General features: G+C 45.9%; 4 protein-coding genes across 4 annotated transcripts; 2 read left to right on the top strand and 2 right to left on the bottom strand.

The window, feature by feature from the left end:
• Positions 1–710: 710 nt before the first annotated feature.
• Positions 711–2,502, top strand: INS49_000496 (uncharacterized protein; the record flags this gene model as incomplete). The annotated part of the gene is made up of 4 exons (XM_043161333.1): positions 711–805; positions 866–949; positions 1,007–1,169; positions 1,222–2,502. The coding sequence occupies 4 exons, from the start codon at positions 711–713 to the stop codon at positions 2,500–2,502; spliced, it is 1,623 nt and encodes a 540-aa protein (XP_043029839.1).
• A 1,377-nt stretch (positions 2,503–3,879) lies between these two features.
• Positions 3,880–11,348, top strand: INS49_000495 (uncharacterized protein; the record flags this gene model as incomplete). The annotated part of the gene is made up of 10 exons (XM_043161332.1): positions 3,880–4,093; positions 4,162–8,584; positions 9,018–9,081; positions 9,133–9,512; positions 9,563–9,783; positions 9,836–10,178; positions 10,237–10,777; positions 10,830–10,923; positions 10,956–11,284; positions 11,343–11,348. The coding sequence occupies 10 exons, from the start codon at positions 3,880–3,882 to the stop codon at positions 11,346–11,348; spliced, it is 6,615 nt and encodes a 2,204-aa protein (XP_043029838.1).
• A 41-nt stretch (positions 11,349–11,389) lies between these two features.
• INS49_000494 (uncharacterized protein) lies at positions 11,390–12,649 on the bottom strand (the record flags this gene model as incomplete). The annotated part of the gene is made up of 1 exon (XM_043161331.1): positions 11,390–12,649. The coding sequence occupies one exon, from the start codon at positions 12,647–12,649 to the stop codon at positions 11,390–11,392; it is 1,260 nt and encodes a 419-aa protein (XP_043029837.1).
• A 1,112-nt stretch (positions 12,650–13,761) lies between these two features.
• On the bottom strand, positions 13,762–14,175 carry INS49_000493 (uncharacterized protein; the record flags this gene model as incomplete). Its single annotated transcript, XM_043161330.1, has 3 exons — positions 13,762–13,938; positions 13,994–14,033; positions 14,081–14,175. The coding sequence occupies 3 exons, from the start codon at positions 14,173–14,175 to the stop codon at positions 13,762–13,764; spliced, it is 312 nt and encodes a 103-aa protein (XP_043029836.1).
• Positions 14,176–19,665: the final 5,490 nt, after the last annotated feature.

Genomic DNA, 19,665 nt, shown 5'->3' with positions numbered 1-19,665 from the left:
TTGGCGCTTCTGCAGCAGGCGCATGATAAACACCACATCGTTCCTCCCGTCCCTGCATTGGCCCAACCTATCACGGCAAGAACAACCGCGTCCGAAGCTCCTCCTTCGGTCCCTAGTCCCGGGGCTCCTCGTACCTTCCTCACCCGCGTGTGCAGCCTCTGTGTCTCTGCGTCCAGCTGCTGTCGTTCATTTCCCTAAAGACGCTTCCTTTTCCTGCCCGCAGCTGGCACAGCTTCTCAACCCGGAAAAAACACAATTACTACCACCGACCCACCTCCCAAGCGACAAGCTCCACGGCTGCGCGACCTGACTGGCTCCGGCCAACCTCGCGCGTACCCTCAATCTCGTCGAGAGAGGCTTGGTCTCAGCACGGCAGCGTCGCCCCATCGAGCGACACACAGCACCGCCAGGAACTTCGATTGAGACCGGCCAGTTTCTCAAGCCCTCCCGCTTGAGCGTCTCGTCACTCACGACTACTCTACTTGGATCGCATGTTGAGCTTTCGTACGACGATGAATTATTTTCTGGCGTGATACAAAAATCCACCAAGACCCCGTATCTCTCGCTTCGTCGCAAGCAGACCCGGGCCCTTCACCCAGACGGCAGCTGTCGACCCCAGAAAAAGGACCTCGAGTGCCGTTTCGGTGTCAGGAAATAGGCGAGGGTGAGGTCACGACCCAAACGGCGTGTCCCTTTTGACCGCCGGCGCCATGGCCGAACAATGCATCTCCCTCCAGGGCTCAACGGCATGTCCATCGTTTCAGTCCGCGTCCATATCAACAGATTCTACGCTCGTGGGCTTCTTGTGCGTACTTCATGAATTCTCCGTGCATAGAAAGCATTGCAGTCTAACCTCTCGTCATAGTTCGTTCCTCCAATACGTATCGGACCGCGCGTCTTTTGATGCACAGCTCGAGTCTTACGTCCAGACGACATACGTGCAGGACAAGTCAGTTCACTACGCGCTCTGATCTCCCTGCCACATCGCCTGCTGACAAACACCTAGATATCAGACATTATTTGGCTGTGGTAATATCGAGCTGACGAACACTTCCAACCTCTACGCACGCTTCACGACTTCTGTAATATGTAATGCCATCGTGCAGAACTCGATCAACCCCTGCGGATTGCAATCCTCACAATCGCAACCTCTTTGCGCCGACACATGTGTAAGCCACTCTGCCCGTTGATGGTGTACTTATCTTACTGATCATCCCCAAGGCACAATTTGCACAGGCCGAGGCGTACTACGTGTCTGATAACCAATTATGCTCAAATCCCAGCAGTGGGGCTACTACACAAATCAGGGCGGATTTTACGAATTGCGCTCTGCCTGCAGACTCGCTGTCCTCGGATAACTGCATCGATGGCATCGAAAACGAGCCGGACAACTGTGGATACGGCAACAGCACCATTGGTCTCTGCTCGTACTGCGCATCTGGCGGCACTAACTCGACCGACACATGTTGCTACAACTCAAATGCCGAGGAACGCTGTGCAGGCGTGACACTGCCTTCCATCACATCCACCATAACGCTTCCAACCTCCACGTCCAGCCCCTCTCCCTCCAGCACCGCATCCGCCGGCAGAAGCGGCCTCAGCGGCGGTGCGATCGCGGGGATCGTCATCGGGAGTATCGCCGGTGCTGCGCTAATAATAGGCCTGATAGTCCTGTGCTGCATCTTCATCAGACGGCGCAAGCGAGGCAGTCAGCATGGAAGCATATTCAATCAGCCGTCGCCCGCGCGGAGAGGCCCCATGTCTCAAGCTGGGCCCCCTAACACGACACCGCACGGATACGAAGCCTTGCCTGGCGGTAGGATCGCTAGGATGTCGGCTCTTGAGGGCCACTCAGGAGATGCGCCTTCTCGCCATTCCGAAAGTGCCGCGGCAGTGGGCGCTGTTAGAAGCAGACGCGTCGAAAACCACTCCTCCTCGAGTGAATTCGGAGACAGTCCGCAGTCGGAACCCCGAGCAGGTGTCTTGCGACCACCACCAGCGTCGATGCTGAAGAGGACGGGCTCACTGTCGAGCGGCTCCGTGCTTCTTGCCGGCGAGGATGCTGCAAGCAATGGGATGTCTTCGCCCCAAGCAGTTGCCAGTCAGCAATCAGAGCAGTTGCCATACTTCAAGGACTACTACTCCCAAGACGAGATTCATCCTGGCGACCGCGTGGCCGTGCTTTGGGCTTACCAGCCGCGCGCTGCCGACGAGTTCGTCCTCGAACGTGGTGATATGCTCAAGGTTGTCGGCATCTGGGATGATGGCTGGGCGACCGGCGTTATGGTGGACGAGCGAGCCGAGGAATGGGAGGCTAGGCGCCAACAGCAACGAGACAGCGGTGTCTCGAACACATCCGGTCGTGGCCGTGATCTATCACCACCCGCCAGCGGCGAGATCAAAGCCTTCCCGCTGGTTTGTGTCTGTCTTCCCGAGCACTGGAGAAAGACCATCGACAGCGACACCTCGACCGAAGCCGCGTCCAGCGCTCACCAGCGCTGATGTGTACATTCGTCACAACTAATTTCATGATTATACGACTTTCTTGCCCCGTATCGCGTCTTGGCCCAGCCAGAGTCTTGCATTGCAGGCGTTCGATACCATTTTTCACGAGCAGAGGAGCCAGATGAAGCATATTTGGTTCGAGACGTCTCGGACCACAGCCCAGCCAGTCACGCGGCAAGCATGTACAAATTGTGCCCGATGACGTTCTCGAAGGGTGACCAGGAAACATAGAGGCAGTTTCACCATTGCTACGACACGCTTAACGCCCTTTACCTTAGACGACCTAATATCTTCGTTTATCCTGCGGCCTCCCCGTTCATTTCATTGTTTTGGTCTAAATATACCCAGGTTTGCGATCAGGTGTTTGTTGGTGGTGGAGGACTCGAGGGGAGGGGGCCCAAAATCATGTAATTTTTGCCTACTATTCAGGAAAGAGGAGACGATATGAGCTAAGGAAGGACGTCGGTGATACGATGCGTTATGCGTAAGACGGGAGATATCGAGTCGAACGACTTAAAACCTTGCCATGATCGGCAATACACTCAACATTTCTACAGGCAACCCAACTTGCACAAGTGCCTTGATATGGTGTGTTCTCATGCCCAGGTCTTGAAGTATGTGACAAACCTTGAATTCAGCTTGTTTGCTGCAGACCTTGTGTCCATAGTAGCGATCCGACGTGACAAGCAAAATGGAAGACCTTCCAAAGCCAATCTTTGGCGAGATACAAGTGATTCTGTGACTTGAGATGGAAATGAGGACCGCGTCAAGACAGACGGCACCACAAGGACAAGGTGATGATGCTCACCGAACACCGTGAGACGAGTGGAGCAGTAAGGCCTTGGCTACCTCAGTTGTTTGTGTCTGCAGTTCCATGGTTGTTTTTATTTCTTTTTTCTCATCTTTTTCTGTCTTTCTTTTTTTGTTACGAGTGCTGAGATTACTTGTACACGGTGACGTACCTGTCACTTTTGGCCGGACCATTGTTAATGGCTCAGGAACGGTGGACAAAGTACCCAATTATGCACCGAGCGGCAGGCAAGAGCTCGGTACTTAGCTACCTAGGTACCTAGGTACTGGGCTTGGACCGCGGGGGTACCCATTGCTAGGTTGGTAGCTTCTCAGCAAGTCGCCCACCTCTTGCTCATTAGGTAACTTGGAAGCTTTCCCAACGCCGTTGAACTCTCGCGCTGGATTCCTGACCAGCAGACAACGATAGGGCCCGCTTGTCAGGTTTCATGGTGTCTCGCAGGAGCCAGGGCGACCAACATGACCCCGAATCCACGACTCCTACTCGCATTACAAGTTGCGATAGCTCTTGTCTGCTAAGAACCCCTCCCATCTTCGAGCGGCACCGCGTCGTTCATTGCCACGATGGGGCAGGGCTTCTCCGTGACAACGCCTGCGGCCGGCGCGGCGGGAATCGAGGTCCCAGAACTGGCGGATCTTGTCTACGAGAAGACGCTTGGGTCCGCACGGTTCATGAAGACTATCCGCGCCCGGCATCATGACGGCGTCGTTCTGGTCAAGGTGTTTATCAAGCCCTACACGCCCATGTCGCTGAGCCGCTTCAGGCAAGAGATAATCCGTAAGCCCCTCTCATCTTCGACCTCGTCCCTGAAGAAGCGTTGGCTAAAAGACCGAACCTGCACACAGGTGAGCGCAAGCTTCTCGCCGACATCCCGAATGCGCTCGGATACCAAAGAGTCGTCGAGACCGAGACCAACGGCTATCTTGTCCGCCAATACCTCTACAACTCTCTGTACGATCGCTTGAGCACGAGGCCCTTCCTCGAAGACATAGAAAAGAAATGGATATCTTTCCAGCTTCTCTGCGCTCTGCGCGACTGCCATGCGAGGGACATATACCACGGTGACATCAAGGCCGAGAACACGCTGGTGACCTCTTGGAACTGGCTGTACCTCACCGATTTCTCCTCCTCTTTCAAGCCGGTGACGCTCCCCGACGACAACCCGACCGATTTCTCCTACTTTTTCGACACATCTAGCCGGCGAACGTGCTATATCGCCCCGGAGCGATTCGTGCCGCCAGGCGGAAATGCGAACACCAATGCCAGCTTGACCTGGGCCATGGACATATTCAGTGCCGGGTGTGTGATCGCAGAGTTGTTTCTCGAGTCGCCCATATTCAGCCTCAGCCAGCTGTACAAATACCGCAAGGGCGAATACGACCCCGGCATCTCACATCTGAGTCGCATTCCGGACAAGGACATACGTGAGCTGGTGGCGTCCATGATCCAGCTGGATCCGCAGCAGAGGTATTCTGCCGAACAGTATCTGGAGTTCTGGCGCAAGAAAGCCTTCCCTGATTACTTCTACACGTTCCTACACCAGTACATGGAGGTGATTACGGATCCTTCCTCTGGACAGTATCCCGTCTCGGGCGCAACGAGGAACCTAGGCGAGGCAGATGAGCGCATCGATCGAGTTTTCTATGATTTCGATAAGATTTCGTACTTTCTGGGATACGAAAACGACTCCCGAGGAACAGAATCGGTCCAGCTGTTGCCACGACTTGGACTGGGACATTTCCCCGTGCGGCTCAACATCCCGAACAACGAATATGCCGTTTCTGGCGATGTTCAACCGGCTTCTGACGATGGGACCTTGATCTTCCTGACCCTCGTTGTATCATCATTGCGGAACACAGCGCGAGCGGCGTCCAAAGTTCGAGCCTGTGATGTTCTCCTGGCATTTGCGGAGCGGCTGACGGACGAGGCAAAGCTCGATCGAGTCCTCCCATACCTCATCTCACTACTTACTGATAAGGCCGATATCGTCGCGATCACCTCAACAAGGACGATCACACAACTTCTGGCTCTTGTGAAGTCAGTGAACCCTGTCAATGCACACGTTTTCCTCGAATACATACTGCCGCGCATGCAGATAACGCTCTACGGGACTAGTACTCTCCCCAGTCCGCTGGTGAGAGCGACATATGCATCTTGCATTGGCAGTCTGGCGACAACGGCCAAACGATTTTTACAGATGTCGTCAACACTCAAGGCTGCGGGGACGATAGCAGCTGCCGATCCAGACGTTGAATCGGGAAGCCAACCCGATGCGAATTTCGACGGCTTATTTGATGAAGCTCAACAAGAGCTGATCGATCTGTTCGAGTCGCACACCAAGAGCCTCATCGAGGATGCTGATCCCCACGTTCGCCGGGCATTCCTAAGCTCTGTTCCTGAACTGTGTCTGTTTTTTGGGACCGCGGAATCCAACGACATTATCCTCACCCACCTCAACACGTATCTCAACGACCGCGACTGGATCCTGAAATGCGCGTTCTTTGAGACAATCGTTGGAATTGCTGCGTTTATGGGCAGCGTCAGCCTTGAGGAGTTCATTTTGCCCCTCATGATCCAGGCCCTTACCGACACGGAAGAACACGTAGTCCAAGGCGCTTTGCACTCGTTGGCAGAACTTGCCGGCCTTGGGCTGTTGTCAAAGCCGCGGCTGTGGGAGCTCACTGATGTTGTCGCTCGATTTTCGATGCATCCGAATATCTGGATCCGAGAATCAGCGGCCAACTTCATCCCTGCCGCCGCGAAACACCTGCCCCCAGCAGATATAAAATGCACCCTGCAGCCACTCGTGTCTCCTTTCTTGAAGACTATGGTCATGCCGAACAATTTTACTGAGTTGGCATTGCTTGATGCGCTGAAGAAGCCTCTGTCTCGGTCTGTGTTTGACCAAGCTCTACTGTGGGCGGTGCAATCCGATAGAGGTCTTTTTTGGAAGACGATGCGCAACTTGCGCAGGCTATCTTTCGGTACCTCAGCTGCCGCAATTTCGAATCGAGCATCCAAAGAGCTGCATCCGAAAAGCCTCAGCAAGGTCGCGAAGAACGAGGAGGACGAACAGTGGCTTGGTAGACTTCGAAATTTGGGTCTATCGCCGAATGACGAGTTCAAACTGCTGGCCCTCCGCGAGTTTATTTGGCGCCTTAGCCAGATCAAAGCAAGGGATTCGTCTGCGAACATGATGATAACCGAGCTGAACGACATCATAAACCTGCGCACTCTAGGCGTCACTGTACAGACTGTCATGTTCGACGAGGAAGCCCCCAAGAAACAAATGGGCGGTGGCGACGTGGACGTGGACGCGAACGCACCGAGGACGATTACCGACGCACTGATGGACGCATCTATGAGCATCGATGATCCAATAGGGAAGCGAAAGCGCGCTGCCATCAATACGCACCGGGTCAGGCTGAGTAGCCAGATGAACCTCTCTCCTGGCCCAGATGGCCGCCAGCCCCTTGAAGGTGGGCCTCCCTCCCCAAACGGCGAATCATCCAGAGACCAAAATCGAGCTACTTCTTTCCGTCCAATCGATGGAGCTGAAGAGACCACAGGGGCCGCCAAAAGGACGCTGCGGCATACTTCAAGCGCGATCAACCTGCTCAATAGAAAGGACAGAAGGGACAGCACCAAGGCCACAGCAGAGACCGGCATGACTGACGCGAACGCCACCGGGCGCGTGGAAGGTCTTTTCTCACCCGCCACACCTTCCAAGCTGTCCATCGGAGATGGCGAGGACAATTCTCGAACCCACCTGCATTTCAGTCACAACTACCCTGGCAACGATCCTCATGTTCTGAAAATGCTGGACTCTATGTACGTGGACAATTATCCGCACGATATTGCAGAGTTCGGACCTCTGGTCACGCCGATCAACCGCCGAAAGGTCAGCAAAAACGCGAACGGACAATTTTCTGAGGGCTGGAAACCGACGGGCAAGATGATGGCGACCTTTTCCGAGCATGTTGGAGCCGTTAACCGTGTTGTGGCTTCCCCTGACCACGTCTTCTTCGTCACGGGCGGAGACGATGGTGCTGTGAAGGTGTGGGACACTGCGAGACTGGAGCGCAACATTGCTCACAAATCGAGGCAGACACATCGGCATGCGCCAGGAGCAAAGGTGCTGGCCCTGTGCTTTATCGAGAACACGCATTGCTTCATCAGCTGCGCCAGCGACGGGAGCGTCCACGTGGTCAAGGTCGAAACCGCCTATGCCGGTACCGCAACGCGATACGGCAAGTTGAGGCTTCTGAGGGAGTACCAGTTGCCGGATGACGAGTTTGCTGTCTGGTGCGAGCATTTTAAGCAGGAGACCAGTAGTGTGATGGTCATAGCCACGAACCGGTCACGCGTTCTTGGAATCGACCTGAGAACCATGTCTCTCCTATATGTCCTCGAGAACCCGGTCCATCATGGCACGCCCACGTGCTTCTGCATCGATAGGAAAAAGAACTGGCTTTGTCTCGGTACCTCACACGGCGTTCTGGATCTTTGGGATCTCCGCTTCAAAATGCGGCTCAAGGGCTGGGGCGTACCAGGAAAATCTGCCATTTATCGCCTCAGCATACATCCTATCAAGGGTCGCGGTAAGTGGGTATGCGTCTCGGGCGGCACTGGCCAAGGCGAAGTAACTGTCTGGGACCTGGAGAAGACCCTCTGCCGAGAAATCTACCGCGTCGGTGGGAACAAAGAGGGGCCTAAGGGCTACGATGCCTGGGAGGTGGACGAGGACAGGCCGGAGGGGATGCTGGGTCGTTTCGCGACGAACATCGAGCCAAGCGCCACGGGCAACGCGGACAGGGGAGTGAGGGCCATGGTCGTGGGGAGCGGGTCCCTCGAGGGCGGCGAGCAGCGCGACGTGAGGCACGCGTTCCTGCTCACAGGCGGCTCGGACAAGAAGCTCCGCTACTGGGACCTGACGAGGATCGAGAACTCAACCGTGTTCAGCGGGCTGCAGGTGGACGAGGGCAACCCGACCTACTCGGCGAGCCACCCCACCACGGCCATGACGCTCAACACGGAGAGGCTGCCCCGTGGCCAGGGAAGCGGCGCGTCTGCGAACAACGCCGAGGACAGGCGGGGCCGCCGGGCCCACGGGGCCGACCGGGGGGCCAGCAGCAGGCCGACGAGGTCGACCGTCATCTCGGTGCAGCAGCAGCAGTTGCTGAAGGCGCACCTGGACTCCATACTGGACCTCGCGCTGCTGGAGAGCCCGTATACGATGACTGTGTCTGTTGACCGGTCGGGGGTGGTGTATGTATTTCAGTAACATGGGAACAGGGTTAGAGCATGGCGTTTAGGAAACGCGCAGAGGCGTCTGGGCGATTTGTGGATCAATGTGCGCATAGAAACAATATTCCAAACAATTACACCAAGACCGACTTCTTAGATGGTCATGACCAAGCGGGCGTACGTTTGCACGTTGTAAGATTGTGAGTAGATCTTGGTACTACTCTACATGTGCTTTTACAAGACCCTTCAAATGGAAGATCGACGTTGCATGAGAAACATCAGCCTCATGTTTGAATGATTGTAAGAAATGTTCTCTTAGACGCTGGAAGGGAGCTAATGACGTCGACACAGTTGGGGTATTGGTCTCACCTCGCGGCGAGCAACCTCAACTTCCGCTCATCTTTCACACGACATGGCTTGGGCTCTCACGCTCACTCTGCGCTGCGATCTACAGAAACGAGAGCATGGGTGATGACGCCGAAGCCACGACGGCTTGCCGTCGATGTCGCGAACAGAAGGTGAGCATATCTTTGCACCCAAAATCATGAATTCCATCTGACACTACACAGCTCAGATGCTCTCGGGAGCTCCCTAGGTGTGCGAGATGTATCCGTCTCGACGCCCAGTGTGGCTATCCCCCTCCGCCGGACCGCAAGCAACTGGCTGCCGCCCGCGTGACGAAGCGTAAGCGCGCCACGGAGCATGAGCAGCATCCCGATGACTCCACCCGTGAACCCGGTGGTCATTCCAGCCCTCGCCCGGACGCGGTACACCGTAGATCTGCTGTTCAGCTGCCTCCTCGTGGTGTTCAGCGAGATCTGCTAGATGTGTACTTCTCTTACACTTTCAACTCGACGCTTATGTTTGACCGAACGTCTGTCATCCGCGACTGGACAGAGGACCGACTTTCGGAACCGGTGTTGCTGGCGACATGTGCCATGGCTACAGCGTATGCTCGACTATCCGTGTTGGAGAGGAGACTTGCTGATCGTGTTCAAGGTTTCTGCATCCTTCCTCCACCTTGCTCCAGCAGAATGGGGTACTGCTGGAAGAATTAGGCGACGATCCCAGATCCGTAGGCCGGCAATGGGCTCTTCAAGCCGGCGATCAGAGCCTCCCAAAAGCCGACCAGCCAACCCTGGAGGTTATCCAAGTGTGTCAGGTGCTCGGCTTCTTCTGGTTTGCTGTTGGAGAAGCGCAGAGGCACTCTATGTTCACAGGTTCGATATGACTTTAATTCTCTATGTCCATTATCGCTGATCGCGGGACCAGGCATCGCGTGGAGAGCTGTAAGGACTCTGCTTGACGAGCAGGAAGCCTCTCGATCAACGGACGGCGCGGCCGACCAAGCAGAGACAGAGACTCTATGTAGATGTTTCTGGGCCGGTTGGATCACCAATTGTATCAATGCTGACAATTATGTCGTCGGCTCATCCTTGGGCGTCCGGAGGATCAAGGTACCGTTGCCACTCGCAGAGGGAGCGCCTGTTGATACCAGGCGCCGAGCACGAGCTACGCTGGCCGGCGTCGAGGACCTGGCCCCTGATGTCGGAGGGGCAAACCAGTCTCGGCAGGTCAATCTTATTCTCGAGAGCATAAGAGCAGTATTTCGATGGTGAGCAAAGTCGACGGCAGAAATATCTCGGTCAACCACAAGCTAACTCCAGCAATAGGACCAAAGTTTGTGATTACCTCGAGGCCAGGAAAAGCTTGGCCGTGAACGAAGCCATGGCACAGCTATTCGCTCTCGATCAGCAACTCACAGAATGGTATTCAGACTTGCCTGCGTCAATGACTTACACCAGAGAAAACTTGCACGAATTCTGTAACCCGAAACAGGATCCATGGTTTGTCGCTATGCATACGATATATCATCAGAGCAAGATCGTTCTCCACTCGACCATGGTTCCTCATTTCAGCGGAATTCCGCCACAGCACGCTGTCCCTCGCGCCGCCGTCAGAACTAGCGCACGAACAGCGCTTGAAGGCGCGAAACTCATGAGCGAGATGGCTGCAGATCTGAGCACTCTGAACATCGATGCCGCCCGGCTGGCCCCGTTCACAGGGTATTGTATGTATGTGTCGGCGTCTATTCTGATCGCCTTCATCTCTTCGAAAGATGAAGCATTGGCGGCGACAGCAAGGTCTGGTCTGGTGTCGGTATTGAAGATCCTTGAACAGATGAAACTGTGCTGGAAGCACCTTGACAAGCTGGTAGGCCTTGAAATATACATGTGAAGAGAAGTGTTCACTAAACAACATGCAGTGGGCAAGAATAATCCTTCTGTATCAAACGCAATTACGGCATATGAAAGCCTCTGCGCCAACAGCGGCTACTAATGCAAGCAACGGAAATACCAGTAACGTAACGATATTGATGATCTTTCTGCAGTCAGGAGAGATGACGGAGGCCTGTCAGAGCCATTGCAAGACTCGGTACTTCTCTATAGTCTCAACGGACTGCGCAGGACTGTCCGCACCGAGGGAGCGTCACCTTCGATGTCGGACCTTCAGAGCTCAATAATGCAGAGCACGAACGACAACACTCCTCACAGCCACCTGCCATCTCCGCAGTCCTTCCCGCCGTCCGAAACTGTACAGCCGCAGCTGGCAGCATCCCAGGCAGCAGACTTCGGTTTCCCCAATGACCTGGGAGGTGACTTTCTCAGCGCTGAGGGTTTCGACTTCTCGAATCTGGGTCCATCGGTTTTCGCGAACACGGTGAGTGGAGACTGGACAAATTGGAACTGGCACCTCGATATATTCGACCAAAACGCAGCACTAGGCGATATTATGAACACGATATGAGCAAGACAATCCCCGCCCTCAGAACCCAACGATGCCCGCAAACCAATCTCCAATCTTCGCGTTGAGATACGCATTTGCGCCACTTTGCACATGCGCAGAGGCCGCCTGGTCGTTGCCGAACTTGACCAGTGTCGCGTTGGGCCCGATTTCCCTGGCCACGCGCTGGGGCTGGTCGCCGAAGAAGAGGTCGCCCTCTGCCTCGCCGATGAAGGCAGGCATCTTGATCTTCTGCGCGACGCCACCGGCCAGGTCCATCTTGGCGACGGTCTGGAACAGCGTCCACGGGTCCTTCTCCTGGAACGAAAACTTCACGTGGTCGTGGAACCAGCGGCGGTTAGTGGAGACGTCAGGGCCGAGGGTCTCGAAGGCGGCGTTGAAGGCTTCGGCGTCACCCTTTTCCCACGGACCGGCGAGGTCGGGCGCCGCGCCGAGGCCGCACTCGAGGAAGCTGTACACGCCGTCGATGGCGATCACGGCGGCGAGGCGGGGCTCGAAGGCTGCCGCGCGAAGACTCAGGAATCCGCCGAGACTCAAGCCGATCAGGCCGACCTTGTTGGGATCGATGAATGCGGTGGTATCCTTCTGGTGCTCGAAGAGGTAGTCCATGATCGGGGTGACGACCTTCTCCCAGTCATGAATGAAGCCGACCTTCTGGGTGTGGAGGAGTGTGGGCTGACCCGGGCCCTCGTACAGGATCACGTTGTATCCTCTCTCCAAAGCCGGAACCCCGAAGCAGTGCATGCACTCCTCGTAGTTGCTGTCGAAGCCGCCCCCGACGAGCAGGGTCGGCCTGGGCGTATCGGCGGAGGCCCTGGCGGCGCGGTAGATGATCAGCGGGACCTTGAAGCCGGAGGGGGTGTCGAGCAGGACGTGCTCGCCGGGGATGTCGAGGCGGGCATTGGCAAGATCGTAGTATTTCCTCCAAAGGCTGTAGTTCTCCCTGAGGCGCGGGTCCTCGACGTTGCCGTGCAGGAAGAAGTCAGACACGAAGACGGAGTGGCTGGCGCGGAAGTAGACGTCCCGGATGGTGACGCTAGAGTGCTTATCGAGGTTGTCCTCGTCGATCTGGGCCAGCACCCGGCCCGCGAGGGCGCGCCACTCGCGGTACCAGGACTCGAGGTCTCCAGGCTTAATCTTAGGGATCAGGTTGAGCTGCTCGCCAATGTCGCCGCCCATGTAGCGGGCCAGGCCGATCGAGCGGAGAGTCTCATAGTGGAAGTTGGGGTCTTGGGACAGGGAGAAGAGGCCCAGGGTTGTTGGGGCGTATGTCTCCGGCATGATGACAAACTGATACGGGACTTAGAGATTGCTGCGGTGTAATTTATAAAATTATGAGTTGACTCAATGAGGCTGGTCTTCTTGAGTCAAGAAGCTTGCGCTGTCCGAGGTTGTTCTTTGTTTTCTGTGGTGAATGATGATGTGAGTATTCCAGAGAGGTGGCCATCTCTGGCTCCTCATATCCACCTAGCGTGTCCATTTTCATAATGTTTGACAGCACGTTGATGGTATTGATGCGAAGTCCGACTCGCGAGGTTGGTGTTGTTCGGCTGCTCGAGCTGACCAAGCGCGAGATACTGCGTTCGGGCCGATGAAGCAAAGTGCGTGACCGTTGGATCCAGTCGACGATCAACCTCCCAAGGTTTAGCCTAGGCACTTCGACTAGTAAGCATCGCGCCGAACACACGGGAACTAACGAATCATGGTGGTGCTTGACCTAGTCTGTCTCGTTCGGGCCGATGCGAAATGCCACGGATCTTCCCGCGGACGCGAGAGGAGATATTCGCCCGTATCAGCCGGTTTCTGTTCTCATTAGACAGTGGGCTTTAGAGATTCGAACTTGGCGTTCGCTGAATGACCAACTTCGCGAGCCGAACAAAATCCCCCAAAGTGTTCAAGTTCACATTCGCTCAATTTTCTTCTTCTTCTGATCCGAACGAGGCGGGCGCGTCATATTCCCATCCTCCGTGTCTGATGAGAGAGAAACCAATTTCCTTGTCACCAACGCTCAGATCAGCTTGTTTTCTTTTATCTTTTAAGATTTGCTATTACATGCTTACTAAGACTTCATAGCAGAAGTGCAGAGAAACATCAAATTGTGAAACATAAAGTTTTCGTTGATCTAAGAACACTTTACGACGCCAAATCAAGGATCCTCCGGAACCTTTGCATCAAACCCGTTTAGTATGGTTGCAACATACTTATAAAACCCAACATAGTGCACAACAGCAACTGCCGCCATTTTCCCCAGTGAGCCAATAGCTTTCTCCCACGCCTTATCAGACAGACGCCCGGGCTTGCAAAGCTCCGTGGCGAGATCGAACGCGGCGCGGCATTTTTCATCGAGGTGGTCCGGGCATCGACCATCAGAGATAGTCTTCAAGTCCTCGGAACTAAGCTTGGACACCGCCGAATGGGCATAGATTTCGTAGGCAGCCGCTTCGTGGTTCCCAGTTACGAAGGATGGCGACCTCACGGGCCAGTGGCGGAAGCTCTGTGATCTCGGCCAGGGACTTGGTCATCTTGAGCCAGGCGTATCCAGCCCCTGGTGTATGTAATTCAATGCCGAACTGGGAGACTCGAGTCAGAGTTGGGCTGTGCCCGAGCTCCAGACAAAAGACTTACTGGTCCAACCATTTGTCCATTGCATAGTCTGTATGTGTAGCTATCGGGGTGTCAGTAGTGACTCTTCCGAGGGAGGGCATTCCATACTTGACATTGCCTTCGAAATAGTTTTTTATGTCCTCGTATAGCTGCTTAGATTCTCCAGTCAAGGCCGCAAGCTCAAGAGCACCAAGGCGGTCCATGATGAATGACTTCGTAAAGGTTGGCCGAATTAATGGTTACCAAAAAGGAAAAGGAAACGGTGGATCATGCAGAGCAGAGGCAGCGCCAGAGGTGGATTTTCTAGGGCACGTTCTTCGAGGCTGTCACGAGTCTACACCTGTCTGCCCATTCATTATAAATCATTCTTGAGAAATTAGACCAATTTTCCATAATTCAGCAGAATCCAGACAGCCAGATCGGGCCGGTGAGAAAGTAGCCAGTCAATTCGGGCTTACGATCGAGTGAGGACTTACACGCCTTAGTGCCAAGACCTGTTCGGGCCGAACCATGAGCCACCACCGCAGGTTCGGAGACATTAGAAACAACCTCGTCGTTCGCCCTCCGTGGCTCTCTTCGCGAAAGTGATGTAGTGAAGTTCGGCCTCGACGGTCTAGAGTTATCGAGTACTGGACATGAACAGTGAATGAAATGAAGAGACATCGTTTGGGTAGACATAAAATGAAAGGAATTCCAGCTTTCTTCTTATATACATTTTAAATAGATTAAAGCTAAATTAAAAAGTGCGTATAAAAAAGGTGCGAGGTGTTAAATGCAGACCACTAGCGCCATTTTAATACGTTTGATTGCATATGAGAGTATGTAAGTGCCACTGTCTGTCCCAAACGAAACGCAGCCCCCCCTGTCTCTTTGGTCAGCTGTCCCCCCCCGCATCAAAAGTTTGCTATGAACGCGGAATACATACCAATATTCTCAAGAACAACCTTCTCGCCATCACTATATACCTAATTTAACAAAAGAGAGGTTATTAAGACCTTATTTTATATATATCTTTAAAATAATTAAGAGTAATGCAATTAATTTAAGCTTATTACATAAGAAAACATACGCTTTATTAACCTTAGCTTAAGATAATTATAATGCACTTAAATTAACAGCAAACTTATTTTAATAGCCCTTAAGAAGCAAAAGCCTAGTTATTGCAATTATATACTTATTTATAATGCTAAATTATTTACTTTATTAATAAGCATTATATTAATTAATTAATAGCGTTATTACGTATAAAAAAGCTAATAATAAAGGTAAAAGCTGCTATTATTATAAAAAAAAAGCTAATAGCTTAATTAAAAACCTTTGGAGATAAATAAATAGCTACTTAATATACTGCTTAATATATTATTAAAAATGCTAAAAAGGTTATTTTTAAAGCTATCCTTAATGAAAATAACGCTTTAATTAGCCTAAATAAAGCTAAGGGTAATAATGCTAATTAAAAAATATTAAGTATACTTAAACTATTATTATTAGCTAGTAATGTTAAAGGTAGCGATATTAAGAAGTTAAAAAGCTATTCCTTGCTAAGAAAGTTACTTAAGAAAGCATTTCTTATATTATAAATAAAAGTTATTAATATATAACTTATTTTTATATTATTAATAAAGCAATATAGCTTTAAGTTTATTAATAATAAATATAAAGCTTTTAATATTAATCTTTTGCTAAATAATTTTCTCTTAAAGATAAAGAATTAAATTAAGGCTAAGCTTATTAATATAAAGAATATAATAATTAAGCTATTATAAGTTTTATTTAAGGTAAGTTATTAGCTATAAATAAAAACATTTTTAATTTAGTTAAGTATAATAAAAAGGATTAAAAGGCATTTAAAGGGAAAACTTTTTAATAATTAAATTATAAGAATGCTTTCTTTAAGCAAGGGTTTTTATTATTTTATAATTATATATACTTATAAGGTAATACTTTTAATAATGTAAATAACGTTTTAAAGTATTATAATGCTAAGGTAATAATTAAGTATTAAGGTTTTTAGGCCTTTTTTATTAGCAAGGTTAATGCTTAGCTTAGTAAATAATTTATTAATAGTTAAACGCTTAGCAAGTATTCCTTTAATAAAAAGGTTATTATTATTTAAAGGCCCTTAAGAAGGATTAATTACTATTTATATAATAATAACAAGGAATGATAATTAATTACTTAGCTTTAAGGCTTATAAAAAGTTAATATAAATATAATAATGCTTTAAGGGTACTTATTATAAGGTTAATTATTATTATTATAATAAGGGGAACTCTTTATAATAATAATGTTATATTAAAAAGGATAATATATATATATAAATATTATTAATATTAATTTAATAATATAAATATAAGCAATAATTAATAATAAGGCTATTATTTAAGCGCCTTTAAAAAAGCTTTTTATTAAATAAATAAATATTATTAAAGTTAATAAAAGTAATAAGAAACTTAGTAAAAATAATATTAACCTTATATATAAGCGAAAAAAGCTTAAAAAGGATAATAAGCAAAGGGAAAGTAGCATTAATATAATAATTAATTCATTAATTAATCTTTATACCCTTAGCTTTATATATAAGTACTTAGCAATATTATTATTGCTATTATTAATATCTTTATTAATATATTTATTAATAAGCTTTAAAAGGCTGCTAGCATTATTAATAATAAAAGCTTTTTACTTAAGCAACCTTATATATTATTATTAATTACTTATGCTTTTATTATTATTATTATAAATACTTAGTAATTAAAAGGCCCTTAATAAAGATTTTATATTTAAGGCCTTATAAAAGCATTTTTATATATTAATAAAGAAAAAGTAATTAATAAAGTTATAAAAGGTAATAAAGCATAAGGGCATTAATTTTTAAGACTTATACTTAAAGGAAGATATTTAGTTTAATAAAAAGGGCTTAAATAATATTAAATTAATTAAAAGGCTTATAAAGCTATATTTAAAGGAAAAAGAAGACTTTTTTAAGCTTTTTAAGAGCAATAATAAAGAAGAAGAGCTGCTATTATTATTAGCGCTAGCGCAAAATAATAATTATAATTTTAAATAAGCGAAAAGCCCTTTAACATTAATTAATAATATATTAATAATAAAGAGTAAGTTTAAGGCGTTTTTTAATAAGTTTTAAAGGCTTAATTATTATTATTTATAAAAAAAAGGGTAATATAATTAATAAAAAGGTAATTAAAGTAATTATATATAAAAAAAAGGCTTTATTTAAGCGGTTAAAAAGTTAATTAAGAAAATTAAGTATATTTCTTATAATAAATTATTATTTATCCCTTTTAATTATTTAAATAACACTTTTTTTTATTAACTTACTTATTATTAAAAAACTTATTATAAATAATCTTATTGCTATACTCTTTTTTTTTTATTAATATTGCTTTTTTTGCTTTTATTTTAATTATTATTGGCTGGGTCACATATTGCAATACGACGTTTAGTTAGTGTAATGGTTGATTATTCTTAACTATGAAAGGGAGGAAGGCAGAAGGCCTGATTATGCTAGCTATTTAATATGCAGCGCTAAGGCTGCTACCTATCGGGCATCTTAATGGGTTAAAGCTACTTAATTCTAAATAGTCCTTTATATAAACAATACTTATTATTTCTACATTAGCAATCTTTATTTTATAAGTATATACTACTTTTAAAAAGTGTAAAAAAAAGAAAAGTATTAAGTTAAATTAAACTTAAGATTAAGAAGTAATTAATTAATTATATATATAAGTTAAATTGCAAGTATGCTATTATTTTACTACGCTATATTATTATAAAAGGCAGGTATATAAAAAGGCTTGGGTTGTTATTAAGGGGTTAAAGGTTAATTAGTTTATTAAAATATGTAATTAATAAGAAGAAGTTAATTAAGTATATATATATATTAAAATATTTTAATTATATAAAATTAAAAAGCTTAAAAGGTTATAATTGCTATATAAACGTTTTATTTGCAATGCATTTTATAAACTTATGCTTTTATTACTTATAGCGCTTAAGTTAAATAAAAACTAAACCAAACCCTTAAACTGTTAATATAATTATTTAATCTTTAAATAATTAAAATTTCTTAATTTAGCTTAGCTTAAGCTTTGCTATATTTAATGCTGTTTATTAAATAAAGAAATTAAGAAGTGTGATTAAAAAATGGGTTATTAAAATAAGGGTTAAGTAAATAAAGTTAATAAGTTATAAAGATTAATAAATAAGGTATTTAAATAAAGAAAAAGTAAAGTATAAAATAAAGATTATTAATTAAGTTAATAAATAGCAATACTTTTAATTTTAATATATAAGTATTAAATTACGAAATTTAACTAAGGATGCTTATTAAATATAAATTAATAACTTAAGTATTTATAAGATAATAATAACCCTTATTACTTAAACCCTTAATATATAAGCATTATTATAAAAATCTTAAATATAAAGTTTGCGCTTAAAAAAGATATAATTTAAAGTTAGTTAATTATATTATATTATAAGGTAATTTATAAGTAATTAATAAATATAAATTAAACTTTTGCACTTTTATTATATATTACCTTTAATTAAAGAAGTTATTTTATTATCCCTTATTAAAAACCTTTAATAATCTTTTTATTTTTATAATTATATAATATATATATTTAAGTTAATTACGTTAATATTAATATAATAACCCTATAATATATAATATAATAATAACATTTAAAGTTATATTAACGCGGTTTATTAATAAATTATTAAATTATACTTTAGCAATTTAAGTTTAAGCCTTAATGCATTATAATTTTCTTAACTTTTTATTATATTTAAATAATTACCTTATCTTCTTAACCATAATCTATATAACCTTATACCTTAATTATAATATTATTTATACTTATAAAGCGCTAAAGAGTGCCATTAAGGGCATTCTTTATAAAGGCGTTAACTAGGTTGCAATTTCCAGCGATTTAATAAATCTTAAAAATCTTACGCTTCTTATATAACTACTAAAGAATTATAACATTAATTATAAAGCGCTTTTCTTTTATTATGCTAAGCTTAACTAAATACTTATATAAAAAGTATAAATTAATGTATATTATAAAAGGAATTATTATAATGCTTCAATATATAATAATTTAGCGTAAAATAGCCGTTAATATTATAGCTATATTAAAGCCATTAATTATATTATAAATTTCTAAAGCTAAAACGCTTTAAGTTACTCTTTAATACTTTATTAAGGATTAATAAATAATATTACCTTTAATATTTTACTTAAAAGCTTATTAAGTTTATATTTTATTTATAAGTATAATAATAAAGTTAATTTATAAGCTAAGGTTTTTATTATTAGTAAATAAGCTATTAATAAAGATTATTAATTTAGCTTAAAATAAATTTAAGGGTATATATTAAAGTTTATGTTTTAAGTTATTAACTTATTATTATAGTTAATGATTTAGCTTATTATAATCCTTATAAAAAGGCTTTTAAATTTAAGCTGCCATTAATAAGTTAAACGTTACCTTAGGTTAATAAATAAAAGCAAGGTATGCTCCTTATATATATTACTTTATATATTATTAAGTATAATTATTAACCTTATTATTAATAAGCATAATCTTTTTACCTTAGCTCTTTTAATAAAAATATAAAGTGCCTTTATTAAAAATATTTATAGTTATATTATTAAAAAT

This window comes from Diaporthe citri, assembly GCF_014595645.1.
Source record: "Diaporthe citri strain NFHF-8-4 chromosome Unknown scaffold_1, whole genome shotgun sequence".
In the NCBI taxonomy this organism is placed as follows: Eukaryota; Fungi; Ascomycota; class Sordariomycetes; order Diaporthales; family Diaporthaceae; genus Diaporthe; species Diaporthe citri.
The sequence above is the reverse complement of the archived record's forward strand: the minus strand, read 5'-3'. Positions and strand labels throughout refer to the sequence as shown.